We start from the raw sequence: 13989 nt of genomic DNA, 5'->3' as shown, positions 1-13989 counted from the left end.
TCCTACTTTTAATATCAGTTCTTTTGATAGTACCAACGTGTACAACTATATCACCTTTTGTGCCCTTAAAAGATGATATCCGCTCTACAACATCAACCTTTGCCTCTGGCAGACATACCCTGGTCCTGTTCCGCCTATCCTTTTTACAAAGCATGTTTCCCATTTCCCTGACAATAGAGTCACCATCAACTACTAGTTTCTTTGGGACCAGCGCATTCTGCCTTGGGGGCTGCCGCTGTGTTACGTGATGACCAAGTGCAAGCTCTGGCATCGGTGTGGGCAGCTGAGAGCTTGATGGGCCCCTCACTTTTAATCCTTCGAGGGCATCCACCCTGTCCTTGAAGCTCTCATATAGGCCCATAACAATGCTGAGTTGTCGCCTGATTTCCTTACTACTTGCATCGCGCACACACAAAGACATCCCCCATGGCAATATCATGTCCCGTACCCGATGCTCCACAATCATCAAGCAAGTAGTGCATTTTAAAAGGATGTGATTCAGAGGGCAACTGCCCCCTCAGTTCTCCCCTGAGCCACAGCACTCCCATTAGCTTCAGCCTTTTGCTTTGCTGCTCTGGTCTGAGTCATGATTTCGATTTAATTTCAATAAAATTTCAATTTCAGTACAAAATTAAAACCCTAAACTTGTATCCCAACACAATTATAACGCTATATTTATGTTTCAGTATCGAGTGTTATCTACGAAATCCCTTTATATAACTTCCGTATCAAGTTAAGTATTAATTATTTATTTTTACTAATTATTTATGTTACGTAATCTAAGTTGTTATATGTATAGTTAAAAGTACAATTTAATTGACAATAAAGTTCAACAAGATTAATAGATTTACTGATTAATTGACAATATTATGTACTATACTATACTAAGCTTATGCTATCTAGTTCGAGATATTTTGTATCGCGTAACAATGGCGGCAATTTACGAACATTGGCATTAATGACATTAAGAGTAAGAGATCTGCAGATTTAATTATCAAGTACAGGTCAATGTTGAAAAAAACTTGTGAGCTAGGGTTGAATTTGAAAGTAAAAATTGTGAGCTAGGGTTGAATTTGAAAGTGTCTGCAATTCTGCCCAGACACGATAGGGAAGTATATGATGAGAGCCTTTTCAATTAATTTGGGTCTGGACAGATTGTGCAAGGCTCGTGGGGCAGAATTTTTTCATGTGGTCTGTGCTTGCTAACAGGAGAAAGAACTTCTAAAGGGATGGGATACACTTAAATAGAAAGGGTGCAAGAATATTTGTTGATGCTATCGAGCCAGTGTTAGGTGGGTCGCAAAACTGCTAGCTTGGGGGGGGGTTCACAGACTAAAAGTTTAACAGCAGCCACAGGCAGAGGTGAAAGTGATTCTTCCACTGTTTCTATTGTAATGAGCAGCAGCCTAGAGAGCAAGTTGCTTGGGGCTTCACGAGCTGATGGGAGTCATCATGGAACAAGTAAATACATGGGCTGTCTTAGGGTAACTAAGAGTAAGAACAAGTGCATGTACACTAATGCTAGAAGTATAGTAAATACATTTGAATTTGAAGTGCTGATCAAAACATCAAAGGCAGATACTATTGGAATATCACAGACATAGTGTCACACAGATATAAGCAGTGCAGAATTGGAATTTGGGGAGTACAATGTATACAGCAAGAATAGACAGGGTAGGAAGGGAAGGAGGGGTTATGTTGTTAGTTAAGAAAGGCATAAAATCTAGGTGACAGTGATCACAGTGTACTGATGTGGGATTAAATATGTAACTACCATGAAGGGTAAATGGAAGGGTTTTTGCTTTTGTAAAGGTGACTACAGTGGTCTCTGACAGTTTTTAAATTCTATACAGTGGGATCAACTGAAGATGTTAAAAACAGCGAATTCTAAGTGGGAAGCCTTCAAGGAATTAATTTTGGAAGCTATTAGGCTTTTCATACCAACTAACAAATACTGTTCAAGATTTAGATCTAAATAGATGTCAGATAACTAATAAGGCTTGTGGCAGAGAAGAAAAATGCATGTGATGCATATAAATTATCAGGTGACATAGAAGTCTATGATAGATATAAGCAAGTCTATAATCAAGTCACAGAGGAAGTTAGGCAAGCGAAGACTGATTACGAGAAATCCTTAGCAAAGGATGCTAAGAAAAACGACAGACTTCTTTATTTATGTAAACTCTAGAAGGAAGGGGATGAATCAGATTGGTCCACTTGACGTTGGTGGTTCGACTATTGACGATCCTGCTCAGATAGCTGACAAACTGAATGAGTATTTTGCATCTACATTCATACATAAGGAATTCTGTAAGGAAGGGGAGGACAGAAGTTTACTAAACTCTAACAGGGAGCTAAATGATATTGTAATAATGCACAGCAAAGTGGGGGAGAAATTGTTGAAGTTAAACATAAAAAAGGCACCTGGGGCAGATGGAATCTATCGAGTTATAATGAAGGAGGTAGCAAGTGAAGTAAGCAAACCCTTAGCCATTATGAGAGCACCCTTAGATTCAAGCGAGGTCCCCATGGACTGGAGATGTGCAAATGTATCCCCAATTCACAAAGAAGGTTCAAAGGGTGATACAAATAATTATAGAGCTGTTAGTTTAACTTCTGTACCGAGGAAAATAATGGAGTCCCTGGTTAAAGAAGTAATGCAGGATAACCTAGACAAGACTGCAGTAATAGTTCAGACACAGAATGGGTTTCTTAAGGGCAATTCTTGTCTGACCAATTTGATTGGATAGTACAATGTGGTCACAAAAGAACTGGATGCAAAAAAATAATTTTGATATCATATACTTGGATTTCAGAAAAAGTTTTAATACATGTAACACTGCTGTACAAATTGGAGCGGTATGGCATTAAAGGCAAGTTGCTGCAGTGGATAAAGGGTTGATTGAGTGGGAGACAGTAGAGTGGTAATAAATGGACACTACTCTATGTGGACTAATGTTTTTAGTGGAGCCTCCCAGGGTTCAGTGCTGAGCCCATTGTTGTTTTGTATATTTATTAATGATATCAATGAAGGTATATCAGGTTTAATGTCCAAGTTTGCAGATGATACAAAGGTTGGCAGTGTTGTTAATGATAGTAAAGACAGTATGCTACTGCAACAGGATCTCGTTAGACAAATGGATTGAGAAGTCACAATTGAAGTTTAATATTTTTTTTTTTTTTTTATTGAAAGAAAAATGTACCAACTGTGTGGTACTACACTCAAGGTGGTGGAATATGAAAAACACCTGGAGTTAATTGTGCAGTCGAATATGAAGATCTCTGAGCAGTGCAGAAGAGCTGCCAGAGTAGGTCATGGAGTTTTGTCAATGATATATAGGAATTTTGCTAGCAGAGACAAGGAGGTAATTATCCTCTTGTATAAGGCAATGGTCAGGCCCCACCTTGAGTACTGCATACAGGTCTGGAAGCCTCATTTTAGGAAGGATGTAGTAGAGTTGCTAGAATGAGTACAGAGAAGGGCAAAAAGATTGGCAAGGGGATCAAATGGGTTCACTTACCAAGAGAGGCTTAAATTCTGCAAGTTGCAGCATCTGGAGACTAGGCACTTGTGAGGTAATCTGATTGAGGTGTACAAGGCCTTGAATGGTTTGAGCAGGCCCCAATGCTGATGGGATATTTCCACTTGCTCAGATTACAAACCTGAGGGGGGCACAGCTTCAAATTAAAGAAAGACAGTTGTAGAAAAGATGTGCGGAAGTTTGCCTTTAGACAGAGGGTAGCTGATTTCTGGAACAGACTTCCATCTGTTGTTGTTGTGGGAGTTGATAGCTTAAAAATAAATAAATTTAAGGCTGAACTAGACAAACATATGGAGGAGTGACCAGATGGGTGAAATGGGAAGGGTTTTTTTTTTTTTTTTTTTGGCTAATACTATATAAGCTTCTTTTCTTGCATCGTATGCCTCAACTAATGCTAATGCTAATGCTAATCCCAGGGGATCACATTTGGTGAGTATGGCCTTCACACACCCAGGATCCTGACCGAGATATCACAATTTTTCTCTTTCTTGGTGATTCTCTTCTACTTCTCACTTGCTTGCTCTGTCTGCCTGTCAGGGTAACTCAATTTTTTTTTTTTGGCTGGTGCATCAAAAGCCTCAGGCTTCCTTGCACATATGGCTAATAATAATAATAATAATATTGTATCAAAAGAAATTTTATTACAAAAACAAACTTTAAAAGAAAAATACTAAGAAAAGTTCTCGTGCTATTTTATTTTTATTACAAATAACAATTAAAGTTTTCAATTTTAGTATACTGTATTTTATTATTTATGCTATAAATAAAATTCAAGCAATTACACCAAAAAAAAAAAAAATTAAGTAACAATTATTTTAAATGAAATACTTTTGTAAAAACTACACTATTAGGGAAAAAAAATTGTAATAAGTAAATTTTTTAAATCAAAACTAAAATGTTTTGTACAATACTAAACTTTTTAAATATAAAATTTAAAAAATCTTAAATTCATCTTACCCTATTGTAGAATTTTCATGATGACCAATGCCTCTTGAAGTGAGTGTTCTAAGGACTATATCACATCTTGTACCAGAATCACATGGAAAGCTTACCTAAATGTTAATACTTTGATCTTTAATTTTAAAATATCAAAATAATGTCTCCTAAAGTTAATTAACCTAGTGAAACATTAATATTTATTTTTATACTGAGAATAAAATTGGTAATTTTCAATATGATTAACAGCTAAGAAGCAGTGATAATAATAAGTATATATTAGCTGCTAAATTTATTAAAGAATTCTTCCTCTTTGATTTCTCAATTGAGAGTTGTCCTGAATTTTACTAGATTTCAAGAATAGAAAAACTGAGGATATTCACTGTGAGAAGCACTACCTTATACAAAGAGTAGCACTACAAAGATATTCTGTTATTTGTTTAAAATCACTGACAATGTTGTGATAGTCTGTTTCAAGGCTTTCAGGTCCCTCATCAGATAGCCAGTGGTTTCAATTAATGAAATCTTTTACGGCTTGTGATTTATGAAGCGGTCCTATGCAAGTTGCCATGTGGTACAGAGAAGTTAACCAAGAAGTGTTAATGCTACACCTTCAAAATATTGACTGCATGTTAATTGTTAGTTAAGGTTAATTTCTTTAAATGTTACTATCCCTAACAATATATATTAGCTCCTAAATAAATCCCTAAATACAGTTTGACTAAAGTAATTTTAGAAGTAACATTTTTATGATTACTCCGGAGTAACTGTTTAAAAATACCCACAAGGAGTAGTGTGACCATTCTTGCAACTATTTTTATTTACTATTCATACTATGCCTGAGAGGTCCGATTCTAATAAAACTACGAAATTGAGATTTCATGTATTTAAGAGTTTTATAAACTATGACATTAGTTAGCAAATTTGCATCAGTACTACATAGTTGAATTTTTCAGACAAACCAAAGTTTGTACACTGGCATCATTATTGTAACATCTCATACTGTGAAATCCTTCACAACGATATAGGGAGGGCAACTCATTATATAGGATTTTACAATATAAGATGTTACAAGAATGATAACAATGTACAAACTTTGAATTACAATACAGAATTGCAATTTCATCTCAGATAAGTTTTTACCAGGCTCCAACAACATTGATAAATTAATTTATCAGATACATTTTTACAAAAGTCCAACAACATTGGTAAATTTGGTATGTTGTTATTAAATTATTCTAATTGTTATTCACAAACAAGACTGATAATAAGTGATGGATTACTCAAGTTTCGTGGTTCATGCAATTATATGAGCTATATATGTTCAATGAATGTTTTAATGTTGTTAGATCATTGTTTATAAATGGCAATGTAGCAATTTTTCATTTGCTTGTATATGCTGAATTTGCATTCAAATTTACTTAATTATAAATTATCCTGTTGTATAATTTACATAATATTTTACTTTTGTTGTCTCAGTCAAATTTGCTACTTTAGTTCTACTGTAACATGAATATAGAATATATATGATATATGTATACTTCATGTTCAAATTCCAGTTCTTCTGTCAGTCCATTTAAATATAGGTACACACCCAAAGGGTTCAATATAACAAAATTTCACTAATTTCTTTCTTCTTTTCTAAATATGATCTTGACCATTAGTATTCATTTCCAAAATCAATTACCATTATTATTAGAAATATTAAAATTCTAATGCATGTCAGAATTCATTTACTACTACATGAGTAATTAATTTTAATTTTAAAAGCAATAAAGTACATGCATTTATTAATATTTTCAGTATTTTTCAGGCCAAATAATCAATCGTAGTTTGTGGATTTCTAAAGAAGTAGCAATCCAATTCCACTCCAAACCTTGTCAGACTCTCTACCTCCACTACCTTGGGGAGGCAATTTATTCTAACAATCAATAACATGCTAATCTGAGGTGAACTATATGTTATCAGAGGTAACATGATAATCAGAAGTGAACTTTACAATACTGCTTTCCAAAATTTTATATTTGCATTCCTTTGTTCTTGTTGAACCAGCCAACATGAAAATAACTCCCTCATTCATCCTGCTTATTCCTCTCAGGGCCTTAAACACTTCTTGTAAGTGTCACCCAGGGGTGTCTAGTCTCTCAGACTCTGCAGCCCACATCTTAAGTTCATTTTTGTGTAAATATTATCATTATTATTAAAATCCTTTATTGTCAAAAAAAATTAACAAATAGTACACATACAAGACCCCAGGGCTCACATCTGGTGAGTATGGGTTTGGCACACCCAGGGTCCTGAGCTGGATATCATCATTCTTCTCTTTTTTTTTTTTTGGTGATTCTCTTCTACTTTTGATTCTTGTTTTCTCTCCCTCTCAGGGTAATTAAAAAAGAAAATTTTTTTTTTTGGCTGGTGCAGCATAAGCTTTAGGCTTCCTTGCACCATATGGCTAATAATAACAATAATAATAAGACATTACATGGCAGGAACCCCTTTACAAAATTAGCATTTACAAAACATCTAAGCACTGTACTTCCACATCAGCAATTACAAACAACACGATACTGTTCCAGTACTCAAAATTCATGTCCCCTTAAACCATATTCAATTGCAAAAAAAAAAAAAAAAGAAAAAAAAAAAAGAAAAAAAAAAAAAGAAAAAAAAAAAGTTAATTAGTTAATAGCTATTTCTCCAATAATAAGGATTCAGGTCCCATAAATCACACACTCAATTGCAAAAAAGTAAATTAGATCAAAAATAGCACTGTTGAAGTAAGTACTGTTTGTGCTTCTTTTCTGTGAAATGGAACCAAAGTATAGGACTGGCACATGGGCATCATCAAACAAACACTACAACACAGCCAAAGTAGAGTAACAGACAAGCAAGCGACTTACAGTTGGTTGTGTGTCCATTACTCTAATTTGTTCAGTCATGCTGTCTATTTCTATTATAATAAATAGCAGAAATAGGTTTGCAAACACAATCTAGCTTCTAGTTTATATAGCATTACAAACAAAAGAAATTCGCTAACACATGATAAAGTAAAATATTTATTCCTTATCTTGGCATTCTAAAGCTAAAACTGAATTACAGTAAATCCTTGCTTTAACAGTCTATATGGGGGTTAGTCATCAAAGTTGCTAGAAAGTTATGAAAAAGTTCTGTACTATGAAATAAAAAAAGTACATGCTGTAACTGTATTTTATTGCACTTATTGTGTGAAGCAGACTGGCTTGAAATTTTGTTGTATATATGGAAAAGGAAAATAAATAATGTTTATTCTGAGTATGAAAAGCTCTCTGACACCCTCACTAAAGGTTCATATGACTTCCTACTGATGTCTGACATGGCCTGATGAAAGGTGATGGTGAGGAATATCCTGTCTCCCTGGTTCTCGGCACTATTGCGAAAATATTTCAACTGATGCAAATATCATCAGAATGAGGAAATCAATATCACAGGGTCCCATATACACAAAACGACTGGTTTAGTGGATATTTATTTCTGAAGTTCATTTAAATTGGGACCCATTAAATAAAGGGTTTACTGTACTATTAAGTTTGAGCTACAGCATCTCTAATATAACAGATACTTTCAGCAAAGGAGGAACGAGATGTTTTCAATTTTATTTTCTATCATAGATATATACACAAATAAAATTATTTAGGACCCACCTGATAAAATTTGCCATCTCTTGAAAGCACCCAAACAGCATCACTAATTCCTAAGAATTTTAAAGCATCTTCAAGTTGCTAAAAATACATGCAAATTAAAAAATTCCAATTTAAATGAATATGCTATAAAATAAACTAATAAAAAAAAAAGATTATATTAGACACATGAAATATAAATGCTAGCTATCTATGAATAAACACAATTCACTTTCATATCAATACATATTTTATCTGAGACAGCTACAGTTGATCTGTATACAGCTACAGATCAGTGTGAACAGGTAGCTACATTAAAATCCACATGCTGCTAATCAAAAAATTTTCAGCTCTGGCATAAAGTTTTGAAAAATTTGGCCATTTTATTGACCTAATTGTCATTAAATCGTATCCTAGCTTTATAGTCCTAGTCACACTCATCAGTTTATTTTTAATATACTACTTAGTTATACTACTAAGTTACTATTTAATATACACAGAACTCGTACAACTTTATATCACTTGAATCTTGCCACCATTATAGAGTGAGTGGTATGAAAATTCTAATTTTTTAATTATGGTAAATAGGTAGCTCTAAAGTTTGAAACACCTAGGTTGGCATTAGTTGAATAATTTTTTATATATTATAAAGTGCATTATAGAGTGAGTGGTATGAAAATTCTAATTTTTTAATTATGGTAAATAGGTAGCTCTAAAGTTTGAAACACCTAGGTTGGCATTAGTTGAATAATTTTTTATATATTATAATTAACTTATAACTTTGAAGTGTAGCAGTATAGCTTGTTGTTGTTATTTGGTTTTTAGGAGCATTAGCAACTAAGGCCATATTGCTCCGGGGATATGCGGTGGTCATTCCCTGACCTTTCCGCATCCTCCGTATTTGGTGGTCTTGGGCTCGAACCCCGGTCTAATCAAGAAGCGTGTGCTATGCGCTACTGCTCCTGCCCACCTGGCTATGGAGTATAGCCTAATACATATAATACAAACTTGGTAGTGTGGTATATTACTGCTGTGTAACTGGTGAATTGGAGTAGGATTTCTATTGCATTTAACTTTTCACTTAGAATGAGAAGTGTAGTTATTATTTGTGATTCTCTGATTACGTGAGTGAATTTGTAACTTATCTTTTATAACTGCATAAGGACCCACATTCAACTTCTGCTGCCACTTTTCTGTATCAATAAGAATGTTTGAATTTTAATTATATTTAATTAATAATGTAAACTTCATAGCATAACCACTGCATAGCATTATTACTGCATTAAGTATATTTGTTTACTGAGTATTTTTAACTGTATTGAATTTGAACGGAAATTATGCCTCAGACCTCAGAGCAGCAAAGCAAAGGTGGGAGTGCTGTGGCTCCAGGAAGAACTGCAGGAAGTGTGGGGGGGGTTGTCCTTCAAATTACGGCTTTATGAAATGTACAACTTGTTTGATGTTTGTGGAACTATCTGGAATGAGACATGATATTGCCAGGACAGATGATTTTGTGTGGGCTCAAAGTAAGGAGTGTGAAGATCATCATCATCATCATCAGCCATTTTCAATCCACTGCAGAATTAAGGCCTCTCCAGCAACTTTCCAGTTCCTTCTGTTTTGAATGGGAGGATATTTAGATGCCAACTCAGCACTGTTATGGACCTTTATGAGAGCTTGAAGAACAGGGTGGATGCCATCGAAAGATTTAAATTGGGGGACCATCAAGCTCTCAGATGCCCACATCAATGAAAGAGCTTGCATTTGATCATCAGGCAACACAGCAAAACCCCACAAGGCAGAATGTGTGGGTCCTATTAGGAGCTAGTTCTTGTCAGTGACTCTATTGTCAAGAAAATGAGAAATATATATTGTGCAAAAAGAATAGATGAAACAGGCACATAGTGTTTGCCACAGGCAAAAGTTGATGACATCGAAGAGCAGATATTAGTATTAGTAATGCTCATATGGTGCAACGAAGCCTGAGGCTTATGCTGCACCAGCCAAAAAAATAAATAAAATTTTTAAAAATAATAAAATAAATAATAACAGGAGAAAAGAAAATAGACAGCCTATACATTTCCCTCCTCCTCTAGATAACTATCCAGCTGACCTTTAAATTTCCCCAAACTGTCAGCCTCTACCACCCACATTGGTAACTTATTCTAGTAATTTATAACTCGCTGGTTAAAATAAAACTTCCTACAATAGTCTAAACATCTCTCCCTGTAACTTAAATTTATGGCCCCTAGTTCTGGAATCATTTATAACCGTAAAAATTTCATCCTCGTTCATTTTACTATTACCTCTCAGAGCCTTAAACACCTCAATCAAGTCACCGGTAAGGTGCCTAGTTTCCAAGCGGTGCAACCCACATATTCCAAGTTTTTCCTCATATGGACATCCTTTTGCGAAGCTCAACATCTTTCTTTAGGTGCAATCTCCACTTGAACACAGTATCAAGTGCTAGTCTAACAATAGCCTTATATAATGGGTTTATGACGTCCTTATCTCTACCAGTAAATGTTCAATAATCATTGATAGGACACCGTGGGCCTTCCTTGAAACCCATCTACAATGCTTGGAGAACTTCAAGTTTGACCGTATCGTAATACCCAAGTCCCTTTCCTCCACCACCCACTTTAGTTCAACTCCACCAAGTGTTGTTTGTTTGTTTGTTTGGTTTTTAGGAGCATTAGCAACTAAGGCCATATTGCTCCAGGAATATGCGGTGGTCATTCCTTGACCTTTCCGCATCCTCCGTATTTTGTGGTGACGGGCTCGAACCCCGGTCTAATCAAGAAGCGCGTGCTGCGCACTGCTGCTCCTTCCCACCTGGCTACGGAGGCGCCCTCCACCAAGTGTATAAGTTATTTTGGGGTTACTTCCCCAAGTGTAAGACTTTGTGCTTTTCCAATTAAAGCACAGATACCACTTTTCTGACCATCCCTGAAGTCTATCTAGGTCACTCTGAAGAAGCTCTGCTTGGAGTTGATCATAACTACTCTAGCAATCATTACATTGTTTCATTCAAATCTTGCCACCATTGTTATAGTATAGAGTGAGTGAGTGATAGGGAATTCAAAATTTTTATTGTGGTATATAGGTAGCTCTAATGTAAAACTAGATAGCATAATATGTATCACTGCATGTAGGAATCTATTAGGCAGTGTAGTATTGATAATTAATTAATTAAATTTATTAATCTTATTAATTTTCATTGTTAATCAATAGTATTCAATATCATGCCCCAGACTAAAGCAGGAAAGCAACGGGCACCAAGTAGCAAGAGTGCTGACACTCAGGGGTGAAACAAGGGGGCGATTCTCCAATGAATCACAGCCTAAAAAAATGTGCAACTTGTGAAATGTTTGTGGAACTTTCTGGAACAGGACAAGATCTAACCAAGGAATATGTCTTTGTGTGTGCTAAGTGCAGAGAGTGTCAAGAAATTAGATGCCAACACAGCATTCTAATGGACACTTATGGGAGTTTGAAGAGTTAAGCAAGCTTGGGGAGATTCACAAACTAAAAGGTTAAAAGGGTAGATGCTCTTGAAGGTATTAAAGTGAGGGACCCAACAAGCTCTCAGCTGCCCAACTCAATGCCAGAGCTCACTCTTATGCATCAGGCAAACAGCGGAAATCCCACAAGGCAGAATGCACTGGTCCCGCAGGAGTTAGTTATTGTCGGTTAATCTATTGTCAGGGAGACGGGGTGATATATTGTGTAAAAAGGATAGGCGGAATAGGACCAGCGGAAAGGATAGGCAAATAGGACACAGCAGAAATCTCCAAGGCAGAATGCGCTGATCCCACAGGAGTTAGTTATTGTCAGCGAATCCATTGTCAGGGAGGCAGAGTAATATATTGTGTAAAATGTATAGGGGTAACATATTGTGTAAAAAGGATAGGTGGAATAGGATCAGAGTATGTCGCCAGGGACAAAAGTTGATGTTGTAGAGCAGATATCTTACAAGTGCACAAAGGGTGATACTGTTGTAGACGTCGGCACTAATAACATTAAGAGTAATGTCATTAGTGGCATTATTTAAGTAAATTTGCAGCAGATTTACTTAACAAATACATGTCAATGTTAAAATTCGTGAGTTAGGGTTAAATTGAAAGTGTCTGCAAACCTGCACAGACACAATAGGAGGGAGTACATGATGAAAACTTTCTCAATCAATTATGGCCTGGAGAGATTGTGCAGAACTCATGTAGTAGAATTTTTTTCAGTGTGGTCTGAGATTGGTAACAGGAGAGATTGCTTCTACAGGGATGGGTTATACTTAAATAGAAGGGGTGCAGGAGTGTTTCTGATGCTATCGAGACAGTGTTCGGTATGTCAGAAAAATGCTAGCTTGGGGGGGAATTGCAGAATAAAAGGTTAAAAGAAGTCGGATATGGGCGTCTATCAGAACTTAAGGTGTGGGGTAGATGCCCTTGAAGAAATTAATGAGGGGCCCGTCAAGCTCTCAACGCCAGAGCTCAATATTGTGCATTGACAACACAGCGGCAATCTCCAAGGCAGAATGAGCTGGTCCCAAAGGAACTAGCTATTGTTAGTGACTATTGTCAGGGAGACGGGTAATATATTGTGTAAAATGAAAAGATGGAATAGGACCAGGGTATGTCTGCCAGGGGCAAAAGTTGATGATGTTCTGAAACATATATAATCTTTAAAGGGCACAAAGGGTGATATTGTTGTACACGTTGGCACCAATGACATCAAGAGTAGGAGATCTGCAGATTTACTTTAAAATTCAATAAGATTTACAAGATTTACTTTAAAGCTCAATATTGTGCATTGACAACACAGCGGCAATCTCCAAGGCAGAATGAGCTGGTCCCAAAGGAACTAGCTATTGTTAGTGACTATTGTCAGGGAGACGGGTAATATATTGTGTAAAATGAAAAGATGGAATAGGACCAGGGTATGTCTGCCAGGGGCAAAAGTTGATGATGTTCTGAAACATATATAATCTTTAAAGGGCACAAAGGGTGATATTGTTGTACACGTTGGCACCAATGACATCAAGAGTAGGAGATCTGCAGATTTACTTTAAAATTCAACGTTGCAAAAAAGTCGTGAGTTAGGATTAAATTTGAAAATGTCTGCAATTCTGCCGAGACACGATAGGAGGACATGACAGCTTTGTCAATCAATTTGGCCCTAGAGGGAATGTGCAAAGCTCATGGGGTAGAATTTTTTCAGCGTGGTCTGTGCTTGCTAACAGGAGAGACTGCTTCTACAGGGATGGGATACACTTAAATAGAAAGGGTGCAAGAATATTTGCTAATGCTATCGAGGGAGTGTTAGGTGGGTCGGAAAACTGCTAGCTTGGGGAGATTCACAGACTAAAAGGTTAAAAGTAGCCGCAGGCAGAGGTGAAGGTGATTCTTGCACTATTTATATTAGAATAAGTAGTGGCCTGGAGTGAGAGGTGCTGGGGTTTCAGGGACTGATGACAATCATCGTGAAACAGTTGGGTATATGGGATGTGTTAGGGTAACTAAGAATAAGAATAGGTGCATGTATACTTGCATGTATACCAATGCTAGAAGTATAGTAAATAAATTTGATGTTTTGGTCAAGACATCAAAGGTGGATATTGTTGGGATATCAGAGACATGGTGTCACACAGATATTATGAATGCAGAATTGGAATTTGGGGAGTACAATGTGTACAGAAGGGATAGAAATTGACGAAGGATTATGCTGTTAATTAATAAAAACAAAATCAAAAGAAGTGCATCTGGTTGATATAAATGGACAGTGCACTGATGGGTCAGTTTGGTGCGACGTAAGAATTGCAAAATCAAAAATAAGATTAGGAGTGTGTTATAGTCCTAATG

General features: G+C 36.2%; 1 protein-coding gene across 1 annotated transcript in view; it reads right to left on the bottom strand.

Moving 5' to 3' along the window:
- LOC150085556 (uncharacterized) overlaps positions 1-13989 on the bottom strand; it is a 327690-nt gene that overhangs the window by 252759 nt on the left and 60942 nt on the right. Inside the window, exons 3-4 of the mRNA XM_090374600.1 lie at positions 8156-8233; positions 4500-4594 (exon numbers count right to left, since the gene is read on the bottom strand). Coding sequence (XP_090230726.1) covers positions 4500-4594; positions 8156-8233 — 173 coding nt within the window. The remainder of the gene's footprint in view (positions 1-4499; positions 4595-8155; positions 8234-13989) is intronic.

Source organism: Mastigoproctus giganteus, chromosome 5 (genome assembly GCF_048544385.1).
Source record: "Mastigoproctus giganteus isolate SK-2022 chromosome 5, ASM4854438v1, whole genome shotgun sequence".
In the NCBI taxonomy this organism is placed as follows: Eukaryota; Metazoa; Arthropoda; class Arachnida; order Uropygi; family Thelyphonidae; genus Mastigoproctus; species Mastigoproctus giganteus.
Note: the sequence above shows the minus strand (reverse complement) of the source record. Positions and strands in the feature narration are given on the sequence as shown.